At 58.7% G+C, this 13,546-nt stretch overlaps 1 protein-coding gene and 1 long non-coding RNA gene across 3 annotated transcripts; both read left to right on the plus strand.

Annotated features, from left to right (window-relative positions):
- The first annotated feature begins 2,643 nt into the window (after window positions 1-2,643).
- LOC117089598 lies at window positions 2,644-6,121 on the plus strand. 2 transcript variants are annotated; one of them, XR_004439667.1, is made up of 3 exons: window positions 2,644-3,037; window positions 3,315-3,649; window positions 5,410-6,121. It is a non-coding gene; the product is annotated as an uncharacterized LOC117089598 (long non-coding RNA). The 2 variants fall into 2 exon arrangements; XR_004439668.1 differs by having other exon boundaries at window positions 2,645-2,756; window positions 2,884-3,037; window positions 3,315-6,121.
- An 81-nt stretch (window positions 6,122-6,202) lies between these two features.
- On the plus strand, window positions 6,203-12,953 carry LOC117089585 (TBC1 domain family member 3B-like). Its single transcript, XM_033220987.1, has 7 exons — window positions 6,203-6,602; window positions 7,266-7,316; window positions 8,625-8,673; window positions 10,471-10,565; window positions 10,947-11,012; window positions 11,448-11,547; window positions 11,918-12,953. The coding sequence occupies exons 4-7, from the start codon at window positions 10,554-10,556 to the stop codon at window positions 12,133-12,135; spliced, it is 396 nt and encodes a 131-aa protein (XP_033076878.1). The 5' UTR covers window positions 6,203-6,602; window positions 7,266-7,316; window positions 8,625-8,673; window positions 10,471-10,553; the 3' UTR covers window positions 12,136-12,953.
- Window positions 12,954-13,546: the final 593 nt, after the last annotated feature.

A 13,546-nucleotide genomic window follows, 5' to 3' on the forward strand; every position in this document is an offset into this window, starting at 1 on the left:
AGGGTGGCTCTGTGGACTGAGGGGGGTCATTGAAAGAAGACTTTGAGCACCATGGCTCAGAGACCTGGGCAGAGAGGCCTGGTCAGCAGAGACTTGGACATTAGGACTTGGTCACAAAAAATATATGAGAAAGGACATGGCCATCAGAGACTTGGTCAGGGGGCCTGGTCATTGAGGGATTGTCAGTGAGGACCTGGTCATTGGGTGCTTGGTCAGTGGGTCTTCTTGGTCAGTGGGGACCTGGTCAGTGGAGATCTGATTACTGGGGGCTTGGTCATCAAGAGCCTGGTCAGTCAGGATCTGGTCAGTGAAGGCCTTGTGGGGGGGGGCATTGGTCAGTAGGGGCCTGTTTGGGGGGGCTTGGTCAGTGGGGCCCTAGTTAGTGGGGTCCTGGCCAGCTGGCCTCTGGGTGACCTCATGCAGGGGTTTGTCCTTGGAACTAGCTTGCTGCCATCTGTAGTGGAGATGAGTCACGTCACCCCAGAGGGCTACTGGGAGAAGGAGGTGAGCAGATGTGTGGAATCCGGCCCTGTCACACAGACCTAGCACTTTACACCCTAGCTGAGTCCCCTGCTAAAGAGAGGGCCTGCCCTCTGCCCTCCACCCTCAATTCTCTGCCCCCCACCCACAGGACTGCCCCACCTAGGGAGGGCTTAGGTTGGGGAGCACCTGTGGACACTCTGAGGCTGCCCACAGGCCCAGGGCCGGGGATGACAGTGACAAGGACCTGAGTGTGTACATGAATGGGGCCACCTGGCCCAGCCATGGAAGCAACACACCATATGCACACGTGTTCACCCACGTATGTGTGCACGCTCACGTTCACAAACACACAGCATGCACATATGTTGATGCTTCGGGGGTGGAGGATGCTGACTCTGGGCCCTGCTGACCCAGGCGGGGGCCCGTTGTGATGGGTGTCGTGACCCCGCAATGTCACTGGTGCTGAGTCCCTGCCGCCTACCCGGCTGCCTTCTGTGCCTGGAGCTCTTGGAGACAAGACCCACAGCGGTGTCTGGTTCTGCACAGAGGAGGCTTTCCTAAGTGAGAGGCACAGCTGGATCGGCAGACTCAGGTGAGTGTGACCTGCTGTGTTCCCTCCCTGTTGACCTGGGACAGTTGCTACCTGGTGGGCGGTGCTGGCCTCGGGGCAGGTGCTGAGGAGGGTCATCCCTGAGCACTGACCAGGTGCCCGTTCTGCACTGATGGTATAGATGTTTGTCTCGTTCGTCGTCACAGTAACTCTGGGGGGTAGGTGCTGTCCCCTAATGTACTCATTCCACAGGTGAGATCTAGGGTCAGAGAGGCAGTGACTGGCCCAGGGACCCAGATGTGACCCTGGGCCGTGCTCTTAGCCATGCTCTGTGCTGTGCTTGACTAAAGCCCTGACCTCTGTGGCCTCTCTGCCCTGGATTCCAAATCTGCCTGGGGTTCCAGCCCCTGAAGGGGCAGAGTCTGGCCCTGGAAGGGCCACTGGGACAGAGCTCCTATGGGTGAGGTGGAGGGGGTGGTCCTCTGTCCAAGTCTGTGCCCTAAGCTGGGACCCCGCAGGAGGAGGTCTCACCAACTCAGACTTCACGTGCGGTCACTGATGGCCATTGTGGGAACCACTGGACACATGGGATCCCTTGTCTGGGAGTGGGGTGAAGAGCCCTCTGCCCTTGGGCAGTTGAGTAGGGGACTTTGAGCACTGCTGCTCTGGGACCTGGGCAGTGGCGACCTGGTCAGCAGAGTCCTGGCCAGGGAGGCGTGGTCAGTGGGGGATTTGGTCGTCATGGGTCGGGTTAGTGGGGGCCTGGTCAGCAGAGACTTGGACGCTGGGGCTTAGTGAAAGTGTGATCAGTGGGGAAATAGTCAAGGGGCCTGCTCAGCAGGGCCTGGCTAGCAGAGGCCTGGCCAGCTGGCCGCTGGATGACCTCAGACAGAGGGTTTGTCCTTGGAGCCTCTTTGCCTCTATTCATAGTGGGGATGAGTCATGGCATCCCTGAGCACTCGCCAGGTGCAGGTTCTGCACTGACCTTGTAGATGGCCTTTTCCTTCATCCTCACAGCAACTCCGTGGGTGGGTGCTGTCCCCAAATGTAGCCATTCCACAGGTGAGATGTCTAGAGTCAGAGAGGTAATGACTGGCCCAGAGACCCAGATGTGACCCTGGGCTGTGCTCTCAGCCCTGCCCTGTGCCATGCTGGACTCAAGCCCTGACCTCTGCAGCCTCCCTCCCTTAGATCCCAGCCTCCCTCCCTTAGATTTCCCTGGGGTTCTGGACCTTCATGGGGTGGAGGGGGTGATTCTCAGTCTAAGTCTGTGCCCGAAGCTGGGTCCCCACAGGAGGAGGTCTCACCAACTCAGACTTCAGGTGCGGTCACTGATGGTCCCTGTGGACCCCACTGGACACATGGGGTCCTTCGTCTAGGAGTGGGGTGGGGAGCCCTCTGCCCTTGGGCAGTTGTGGAAAATGAAGGCGTTCTGGAGGGTTGCCTGGAGGGTGATGACTGTCCCTCCTGGTCAAAGGGGCTTGGGGACTGGGACCTTCTCTGTCTGATGCTCTAGAGACCTTGTCCTTCCTTTGTCCCAGGTATTCCCAAGGAGGATGGTCCCCTTGGGTGTCCTCCAGGCCCCAGAGTTCTCTTGTTTTTTTCTTGGTGATCCAGGAAAACGAAGCCCCCTCCTGTATTGACAGCTGGGAATTGTGGAGTCCGCCGTCCTCCACCTCAGACGGGGTTTCCACGAGCAAAGAGGCTGCTTTGAACTCAATAGGTCATTTTTTCCCCAAACTAAACACCCTCCTGCTTGGCTGGTGTTGTTCCTGAAGCGGCTTCACTGGCCAGAGTGCGTAAGAACTGGAGTAGAACGGAGCAGTCACCAGATGTCTTGCTTCCTACAGAAAACTGGGCATCTTCGTGGTCCCAGAAGGATCCCAGAAGGCTGATCCTAAAGAGACGTCTGGTTCCTGACCCCAACTGCCTGCAGGGCCCGGAAGAGCCCATCGTGGGCCCTTTACCCTCAGCAGGTGGACGCTGTTTGTCCTGCCAGGGCAGGTGTGTGCCTGTCTCAGAGCATTTGGGAACAATGGGCCTCTCTGTCCAGGTCTCCCTGTGTTCAAGTCCTCAGGAAGGAGCCCACTCCTGGTCCAGGGCAGGGACTCTAGAGACTAGGGCAGGGGTGGGACCACTGGGTTTAGCCTCTTGTCTCAGGGAGCAACGGTGGAATGGGGCTTACCTGTCTGGCCAGCATTTGGGGGTCTGGTGGGAGCTGTTCGGGTGTTCTCTGGAGCTCTCGGGTGCAGCACAGCCTTTGGCTGACTTTGTCTTCCAGGATGGAGATGGATGAGGACCCGGATATCCTGCTCACCCAGGGGCAAGGCAACATCATCATTACTAAGTATGAGCAGATACAGGTCAGGCTGCTCCCTTGAGGAAGGTGGGGCCTCACTTCCTCTACTGGTCAGAGCCTGGTCAGAGGGTCCTGGGCTCCCCAGGATCACAGGGTGGAGATAGGCTGTCCATGCCCTCAGGACCCCAAGCCCCTCACCTTGCCCTTGTCTCCCTGGCCCTTCCTGGGTCACAGGGACGCTGAGCTGGGGCAGCAGTGGACATGGAGCATGAGCATGTTGACATCTGGAAATTCACCGGTCGCCTCTGGGTTATATGGTGAGTCCTCTGTCCCCCCACCCACCAGTCTCACTTCAGGGACGGGTTTTGTTTTTAGAAAGGTCTCTCTGAGTTAGGGCAGGTTTCCCCGGCTCAGGCCAATCTCCTCTCCAGGAACAGAACTCCTCCCTGCCTCTCCTACGGGTCCAGCCCGGGGTCAGGGTTAGGGCAGAGCCTCAAGGCCCATCTAGGGAGCTCGGGAGAGTGAGTGGGACAGAGAGGGGCTGGGTCAGCCCCCGGGCTCTCAGCACTGAGGTCTCCACATGAGTAGGAGAGGAGGCGGCAGCCTGTGGGTCTGGCCCTGTCCCCTTGGGGCTTGCCCTGGTAAGATCTGAGGGTGGTGGCCACAGGGCAAGGGGACACCTGGCCAGGCCTGTGGGCAGTTGTGTAGCAGGTCTCCAAGGGCTCAGGGGGCCCAGCTGAGGCATCCTATAGGGAGGGGCATGGGGACAGCAAGGGCTGTGACCCTGGGAGGCTGGGGGAGAAAAGGGTAGGGCCTGGCCTGGGCATTTCATAGTGAGGCCAGGGGGACAACACAGCGTGCAGCTGAAGGCCCCGGGGGTAGTGCTGGGAAAGGACCTGGGCCTGGTAAGGGGAGCCCAGCCTGGAGCCGACCCCTCAGGACTCACAGGATGGAGAGAGGGAGGAGCCTGGGGCAGGGGGGCGGGGTGAGCCCATGAGACCTGCCACTTCTGGAACGCACCTGAACCAAGCTGGCCTAGGGTGGAGCTGATAGTCTGGGGAGGAAAACAGGTGGGGTGGTCAGAGAACAGCAGCTCACCTGGGACCCTTCAGTGAGGGAACTTGGTCAGTCCCCAAGGCTCTGCGTGGCCCTCCAGAGACTCTGCTTCCCACTGGCTCAGTCAGCACTGTGCAGGGTGGATGGGGGGCTGAGTTGGGGCAGGTAGGACAGTAGGGGGAGGACAGGCAGGCATCCCATGTCCTGGTTTTTGCAATGACTGGGAGGAGGCTGAGGGCTGAAAGCCAATGACCCTGAGAGCTCACTGAGGCTGTAGGTGGGGTGGTGGGGCCAGCTCCACTGCCTGCAGGGCCCTTGGTCACCCTTGTCACCCCAGGCTTCTCCCCAGCAGCGCTGAGCAGCCCAGTTAGAGACCTGGGGGTCTCATGCCTAGGCTCTGACAGGAAGAGAGTCTGGGAAGGGCCAGGGTGGCTGGAGATAGGGTCACAGTCTCTGCGTCAGGCAGGATGGGCGACGATGGGGAACAGGCAGGGTCAGTGGCCAGGATGCAGGCAGAGGCAGGTGCACACTGGGAGGTCAGACCCTGCAAGGCCTGTGGGGAGTGTCGGGTGGGACGGGTTCCAGGTACATCCTCAGGGCGCTGGGCAGCTCTCAGGCCAGGCTCCCTGGACTCTGGTGGGTGATGTGGTCACTCCCAAGGCACTGCTGTTAGTCAGGGCTCGGCCACCCACCCTAGGCGGCACCCATCCCGTCTCAGAACTGGACTTTCTCAGCTCCCGCAGAGGGTGTTGCGTCCAGCCCAGGAGGAGCAGTCCCATTGTGTGGGCCGAGGTACCCCACGGGCCCCGAGTGGCTCCTGCCAGGCCAGCCTTGAGTTCCCTCTTCTCCAGGGTCCTCGTGCCTCGTGGGCATCAGCTGTACAGGGAGGCCCTTGTCTTCCTTCCCTGTGCTTTGTCCCGGGGTGAGACTTAGGGTGGATGGGCAGGGCTGGGGCCTTTTCATGGACAAGGATGGCTCCTGGCCCGGGCAGGTCCTCAGTTCTGCCTGGGTTGCCTTACAGTGAGACAGAGCTGCCCATGTCAATGCCCTGAAGGTGAAGGTAAGAGCCAGTGCCTGCTGCGTGGGAGGCTGGTCCAGGGACCAGGAATCAGGAGTGGTCGGTGAGACAGAGGGGGTGGCCCGTGGGCCCAGGCAGTGGTGAGTGGGCCACGGCTATCCCTGGGACGGGCAGCCTTTCCTGATGGACTCTGTTCCCATGAGCGTTTGACCAAAACCCAAACCAAGAACCACAATATTGGCTCAGAGGTCATTGCCTGTTTGCACCAAGTCCCCAGCTAAAGGCCGGGGCCCGACCAAAACTCAGGGTGTTTGTGGCCTGAGGATGGTATGTCCTGCGATCACCAGTCCAGACCACCAGCTCCAGTTAGTTCAGAGAGTCTCAGCTGCCAGGGTCTGCTGTGTCCTGGCTCCTTCAGGGCCCTGAAGCCCAGGACGCAGTATCCATGGGCCGCTGCTGGAGGCCTGGCAGCTCCACTAACTCCATCCTGGTTCATTTGACAGCAAAGATGTTAGGAAATAAAATGCACTGCCAAGTGGCTGAAAATACTCAGAGACTGGACAAATATAAGAACAGCAGGAAGGTAACATGACAGCTGAGACTGGTGGCTCAGACCTGTAATCCCAGCACTTCGGGAGGCCAAGGTGGGCGGATTACCTGAGGTCAGGAATTTGAGACCATCCTGGCCAACATGGCGAAACCCTGTCTCTACTAAAAATGCAAAAATTAGCTGGGCATGGTTGCAGGCACCTGTAATCCCTGCTACTCAGGAGGCTGAAGCACGAGAATTGCTTGAACCCAGGAAGTGGAGGTTACAGTGAGCCAAGATCACGCCACTGTACTCCAGCCTGGGCGACAAGAGTAAGACTTCATCTCAAAAGGAAAAGAAGGTAACATGGGGAGGGAGTGGCCTCTGTGACTGCTCTCTGCAGTCAGGAGACAGGCGCCCATGGCCATGACATGGCACCATCTGCCTCTCAGCAGGTGGTTGGCACCCAGTCCTCACCACAGGACGGCAGGACTGTTTGCCGGCTTTCCTCCCCCAGTCACCACACGTCCTGTCTCACTGGAGTGTTCTTCTGTCTGTAGCTGTCTCAAAGCATGTACAAAGGCATTCCCGTGGCAGTGTGAGGCTGGGCGTGGTCAATCCTGCTAGACATTGACAAAGTCAAGTCCCAGAACCCGGGAAATACAAGGTAAGGCCCTCCCACACTCGGCCAGGGCAGGACAAATAGGCCAGGCTGTGTCAGGAGCCCAGGACTCCAGCTGGAGGGAATGTCGAGCCCGGGTTGGGGGTGGGGGCTGTGCTCAGATGCACATGCTGGGCACAGATGGTGACACAGGCACCACAGGTGCGCTGGGCTCTACTGACCTCCCTGGCTTCAGAAACAAGGCAAAAAAGGAGCTTTCTTTTTTTTTTTTTTTATTTTTTTATTTTTTTTGAGACGGAGTCTTGCTCTGCCACCCAGGCTGGAGTGCAGTGGCCGGATCTCAGCTCACTGCAAGCTCCGCCTCCCGGGTTTACGCCATTCTCCTGTCTCAGCCTCCGGAGTAGCTGGGACTACAGGCGCCCGCCACCTCGCCGGCTAGTTTTTTTGTATTTTTAGTAGAGACGGGGTTTCACCATGTTCGCCAGGATGGTCTCGATCTCCTGACCTCGTGATCCGCCCGTCTCGGCCCCCCAAAGTGCTGGGATTACAGGCTTGAGCCACCGCGCCCGGCCAAAAAAGGAGCTTTCTGCAGAAGGAAACCGTCCTCCCTTCCTTCCAGAAGTACTAACTGTAAGATGACTGCCGTTTGGGGCCAGAAGTCTTTTGTCTGTTCTGAGGCTGCTTCCTCCTCTCAGCCCTGCCCTACAGGTCATGAAGGAGAAAGGCAAGAGGTCCTCCAGGATCATCCACCACATCAAGGTAGATGTCAGCCATACCCTGTAGAACCACACAATCTTTAGAGAAGGATTCAGATTCAAGTAAGGCCTATGGGGGCTGCAGGGGTCCCAGGAAATATGGGGTGATCCAGAGGGATGAGGGCTTCCCCAGGGCAGAGGCCACGGTCACCCAGGAGGAGTGACAGAGCTGCCAAGGGCTCTCCTGGCCCAGGCAACAGCCAGCATTATGGACTGAGCACTTCCCGGACTCTAAGCCCTGGGCCGGGCTGGGACATATGGGGCCAGAACCCAGGTGGCTTCCAAGGAGATAGAAGGCAGCAAAAAAAGTTATGCAAAACGGTGAAAAGTGCTCTCCACAACCCACAACTACCCAGGAAGGTGGCGGGGTGATGGGACTCGGGAGCCTTCCCAGGAAACACTGACAGCCCAGAATACTAGGGAGGATGTGGGGCCCTGGAAACTCTCACCCATGGCTGGTGGGAACACGACAGGGCACAGCCACTTTGGAGGTCAGATGGGCCGTGGCTCACAAAGTTCGGTGGCCTCATACCACACATCCCCAAAGTGTCACAGATATTGACCACACTGATTTGAAAACTGACACCCAAATAAAAGCTGCAAGCTGCTGCGTTCACCGCTTGATTGATTGTCACTCACACCCAGAGGCTACTGAGATGCTCTTCAACATGGATACTTAAGAGGAAGGAGGTTCCACTCCAGACAAAGATGACTCAGTGAGGAAAAGGAACGAATCCCCGATGTCCACAGGACCATGGGTGGAACTTAGATGCATATTGCTGAGGGAATGAAGCCAGACCCAACAGGCTACCATCGCAGGATTCCAATTCATCGGCCATTCTGGGAAAGAGCAAAGCATAGAGACAGAGAACAGGTCAGGATGGCCAGTGGCTGACGGAGCCGGGAGACGTTAGCTGTAAAGGGGACACACTGGGGACTTGGAGGATGAAGGAGCTGCTCTGGGAGGGGCTGCAGTGGTGGACGGGAGGCTCTGCACATTGGTTCAGAACCATGGAACTGCACATCCCAAAGACTGGACTTCCATGTCTGCAACCTGAGAAAAGCAGGAAGAAAAAAATCAACCAGAGTGAAAATGATTACGGATCCAACTGTATACCTACGATATTTGCATTGTAAGGAATGGGGATTTTACTGAAAAAACTCCTAAAAACCAGGTGTCCTGAAGAGTTCACTGCTTATTTGGGAGAATATCTGAACCCAGAATTGTGTTTGTTGCCCGGGTTTGCAGACAAAATGAAACTGACAACATCTGCACAAAACCAAAAAAACCCCTCTTTTCCCTCTTTTCTAGGCAGCAGGAATTATGTGACATCCTCGTGGCCTATTCTGCATATAACCCTGTGAGTATTCCCGGGCAGCGATATTCCTGGGCCATGTGCCCATATTCACAGGCATGGGTGTCTCTTGGGGGTGTCAGCACTTCTGGAAAATTCAGTGTTCGTGACCCACCAGCACGTAGTAGGCAGAACTCAAGCTCACTTGCTGGCGTGGACACCCAAGCAAGGGTTGGCTGAGGGGGTCAAACTGAGATGGAAAATGATTGAGGTCCAGACTCTTGGTGTCATCTTGACCCGATCCCCACGTCTCAGATGAAGAAATGACCTTCCCCTCCTGGTGTTGCCCCGAAGCCCAGGAGCTTGGCAGGGTCGCATGCAGATGGTCCTCACAGGAGACAGGTTTGACAAGTTGCTGAGGTGCCTGATGGATCAGGCTTTTGTCATGAAATGAGTTTGCATCCTGAGGAAGCCTTTTCTTCACCAGAAACCAGTCAGAGATCCAATTTTCCCTTTGCCTGAACGCCATAGGAGTGCAGCACACAGGGAGGGTGTCACCCAGGTGGCTGCTCCTGCGCCACTCCCACTTTCCAGACCATTCCAGGCAGGGAGAGCTGCTGAGGCGACTCCATGGGCTGCCCACACGGGGTCTGGACCCAGCCGCCCTCCTGTGCCTGGCAGGCAGCCCCTGAGCTGTTGCAGGATCCTTTGTGTGGTGGTCAGTGCCCCACGCCTGCCCTTACGGTGGGTGCAGTTCACAGGTGCTGCTCCAGGCCTGGCACAGAGGCCTCCCCAGCCTGGCCCAAGGGAGGGAGCATGAACAATCCCTGCCTGTGCCCTTTAGGGCCCTGTGAGCTTAGATGCTCGCTGCAGGAGTCCCCCCAGGATCCTTGTCAGCTGAGTCATACGTGACCTGCTCAGTCCTCATGCCCACCCCAAATCCCGGGGTTTGAGGCAGGTGTCCCTGAGGACTTCTGCCATCTCTGGTGACATGAGTCCTCCCAGGTGGTCTCAGCCCTCCCACAGTGACTCTGGCTCTTGCAGGAGGTGGGCTACCACTGGCACCTGAGCCACGTCACCACCACCCTCCTGCTGTATCTGCTGGAGGAAGATGCTTTCTTGGTGCTGGCCCAGCTGCTTGCTGGTGGGAGGCACTCCCTGCAGGGTACGTGGACAGCTACCTTCGGGGCCTTACACAGCCATGCCAGGGGCCGACCACCCTGGCTAATGATCCCAATTTCCAGGCAAGGCGTCTTACTTGCATCCCAGCTTGTTTGGAGCCTCTGGGATGTCCCTGCTGAGGGTCCCACAGCAGCCTGGTTCAAGACAGGGACGCTCTTACCTCAAGTCAGATGCCTTTCACCCCCAACAGCAGGGGGCATTGATACTTCCCTCTGGCTGCCCTTTGTTCCCCAAAGCCAGACCCAACTTTGTGCAGGCACTGCTCACCTCCCTGAGTGTCCTCCTGCCTCCCAGCTGGCTGCGCTCCCAGACACCTTCCCTGCCCACAAATGGGCCGATGAAGCCCAGATGGCAATGTCCCCCATGCATCCCATGTCCCCCAGCCTGACATCACATCCAGGAGATGGCCACATAGCCCCCAGCACCCACCCCGTTCTCCCCTCTGGCACCTGCCTGCCTCTGTCCTGCCTCATAGCATCAAAGGCAGGCCTGCTCTCCTGGCACCTCAGCCCAGGATGCCACTGGGCACCACCTCCAGCTAGGGCCCTCCTCCCCAGGGCTGAGACCGTGTGACGGGGTCACCAGATAGGAGGCAGGGAGGCCTCAGGGCCCAGGGTCCTCTGCCACTACCCAGCTCTTGGGAGTGGACTCTGATGGGGTGATGGGTTGGGGGCTTCTCAGTATTCTACAGCCCAAATACTGCCTGGCTCTGGAGGCTCCTATCACACCAGGAGCAGGTGTTGCACAAGTCCTTCCCAAAGATCATGAGATACCTGGTGAGTGGACGACACCCTCTGCTCCTCCCCAGAGGCCCTGGGTCCAAGAGCCAGGGGCAGCTCGAGTCCCTCATGGAGCTGACAAGAGGCCAAGTCCCAGCCACGGCCTGACCTGGGATGGGGATTCTCCGTGGGTTCGGAGTTGGGTTTCTTTTTCCTGCCCTGAGGGAGGCAGAGGCACTGGGACCAGGGCCAAGCTCTGGCTGAGCAGGGCTGAGGGAAGTGTGTCCATCAGGCTTCTGGGTATGGGGCAGGGGTTGGGGGATCCCTGGCCACTGCCCTGGGTTCTGCTCCTCGGAGAAGAGTCTGCAGAGGGGACTGAAAGTGGGAGGACTTCAGGGTAGCCCAGGGGACCCTGAGCACCTCTGCTCCTCCCTTCAGGGCAAGGAAGGGCTGTGCACTGAGGGTTCCACGTTGATGAGGCTCCTCTGGTGTTTCATTGGTAGGGTAAGGAGGCACAGGGAGACGCCAGCCCAGGGATGCAGTGCCCGGCTCCCTCAGCCCAGGGGTTCAGCTCCTCCAGGAGCTGGTTCACCCCCAGCTCGCAGAAGGCACAGGCAGGTTCCTGCAGAGCTCACAAGCCAGGCCCTGCCCAAGAGGGGCATCCCAAGGCAGAGGCCAGGGCTCAGGCCCAGCCTCGTGGACAGACTGGGGCAGGACCCAACTTGGGAGGACCCCAGGAAGCCCCAAATCCTCAGGAAGTCCCTCCTTCCAGAAGCCACAGTGCTGCTGAGATGAGCCCCCCATGAGGATCTACAGAACCTTGTCTGACTCAATCTCATCCATTGGAGAGGGGTCCCCAGGACTCCAGGGTGGGCCCTGCTCAGGCCACCAGCTCCAGCTTGGAAAGGCCAGGTCCTCCCACACCTGCTGTCCCCACAGAAATCCTTCGGGCTCACCCTGAGACTGTGGGATGTGTTTATCTTGGAGGGCAAGTGGGTACTGATGGCCATGGCGCATGCATCATTCAAAATACACAGGAGTAAGTCCCGTGTGCCTGAGGGTGCTTAGGGGAACACACAGGACAGATCCCAGCTAGCCTGAGGGAAGCGTCCTCACACTGTCCCCATGACTCTCTGCTCTGCCCTGATAGGGGGGTCTGGCCTGGTGGGCTGGGCAAGGCATGATGACACTGAGTCCACCCCCTACATGACCCAGATGAAAGTCAGGAGTGTGGTGAGCACTTCCCTGCCCGGCCTTCCCCAGCTGTAACCTCCTGTGCACAGCTGGAACCCAGGGTGGCCAAGAAGGACCAGGCACCACCCAGTGGGAGGTGGGCCTGGTGGAAATGGGGTGCAGGCACAGATCCCCCACAGGGAATCCTCCTGGCCTGATGCCTGCCCTGTCCCTAGAGTGCCTCATGAAGCTTTCCTGGAGCACCATCTGGGAGTTTCAGGAGCGACTCTCTCAGAGCTGGGCCCTGGAGGACAACGCAGTCCTCAGGAACCTTCAAACCTCCATGAAGGAACTCACAAGGAAACACTGGGACCTGCCACCCCCAGGTGAGCCCCAGCACCGGGTCCCCTCCCAAGTCACCCTCTGGGGCAGTCAATGGTGGGGAGTGCCCTGACCCCACCAGCCTTCCTACCTGGCCTTCCTCCTGCACCTCTTCTTCCTCCTCTACTCTAAGAAAGTCAAATGGGTCTGCCGGTCCTCAGGGCAGGCGCTGAGCACATGTGTGTGTGTGCTGGACATGCTGTGTGGACAGGCAGGGGCTGTGGGCAGGACCCCATAACACCCCTTCCCGACTTTCCACATTGTCCCCCTCACCCCCTCAAAGGGCCCTGAAGGGCACTGGGGCAGTCAGACCCAGCTGTGGAAGCCCCCACCCCCACCTCCAAGCAACCTCAGAGAGCAGCAAGGGCCCCTCACTCCTGAGTGCCCCTCCAAGGGTGTCAGGACAATAAGCCAGGGGGACAAGAGAATCAGTGTCCCTGACCCAGAGAGGATTTGGGCAGAGGGGATGGGGGAAGCCCTGACGCAGAGCCAGCACCAAGAGTTCAGCTGGGCATGGGATCGGTCTGGCCCTGGTATGTGATCGGTCCAGCCCTGGCATGGGGTGGACGGACTGGAGGGCAGAGGGGAAGCTGTGGCCATTTACTTCTCACCTGCTGTGGAGACAGGCCCCCATGCAAGGTGCTCTGAAAGCTCCCCCACCCCAGCCTGCACACAGCCCTCGCCCTGGGATCAGCAGCCTGCAAGGACATCCTCAGTGTCAGGCCAGGGGATCACACAGGGACCCTGAGGACTCCAGAGGCCCAGGTCTGTGGGGCCCACCCTGAAGGGACCCAACGGGCTCAGTGAAGATGTTTCTTTTTTTCCGCCAAGATGGAGCGCGGGTCCTCGAGGGTGACCCCTGGCACTGGGCCCCTCTGTGAGGGGGACAGACTGGCCCTCCCCACCCCACCAGCTCAGCTCCAGGAGTTCATGCCATCAGTCCCCCGGAACAAAAGCCCTGTCCTCCCCCAGCCTGTCCGGATAGGACTGTCCCCAAGGCCGAGGGTGAGGCCCAGCAGCACAAGGGGCTTCCCCAGAACCCAGGGCAGCAAGTCACTCTTTGAGGGGCCCAGAAACTCAAGATGAGGGCAGCCTGTCCCCCGGTGAAGTCAGGCTTTGTATTACACTAACACTTGTCCAGGAACGCTATGCCACAGCTCCACACAGACCTGCATGTCGGGAGTCCGTGTTTCCTGTGCTGCCATTTTAAACACAGCTTCTGGGACTCTGTCACTTCTCCATCTTCTGTGGACAGCCTTGGAACAAAAAGACGGACCCCACCCAGCGAGCCCACTGGGACCCCGACACCCTGCCCTGGCTTATAACAGAGAAGAGGCCGGTCAAGAGACACTCCAGCAGCAAGGTGGCACCTGCCTGTGACTCCCCTCGGTAGAAGAAGAACTTGGAATGGAAGGAGCCCAGGCAGTACTCGCCCAGCTGCCTTACAGCCCCAGATGGCTGCTGGACCTTGGTTTTTATTGCTA

Source organism: Trachypithecus francoisi, unplaced genomic scaffold, assembly GCF_009764315.1.
Source record: "Trachypithecus francoisi isolate TF-2019V2 unplaced genomic scaffold, Tfra_2.0 Contig00868, whole genome shotgun sequence".
Classification (NCBI taxonomy): domain Eukaryota; kingdom Metazoa; phylum Chordata; class Mammalia; order Primates; family Cercopithecidae; genus Trachypithecus; species Trachypithecus francoisi.

What these genes read in the sequence shown, in the direction of transcription:
- LOC117089585 (XM_033220987.1), top strand. An exon ending in TCTGGTGTTTCATTGGTAGG is followed by an intron (nt 11,013 to 11,447) that starts GTAAGGAGGCAC and finishes CTGTCCCCACAG; the next exon opens with AAATCCTTCGGGCTCACCCT. An exon ending in ATCATTCAAAATACACAGGA is followed by an intron (nt 11,548 to 11,917) that starts GTAAGTCCCGTG and finishes CCCTGTCCCTAG; the next exon opens with AGTGCCTCATGAAGCTTTCC.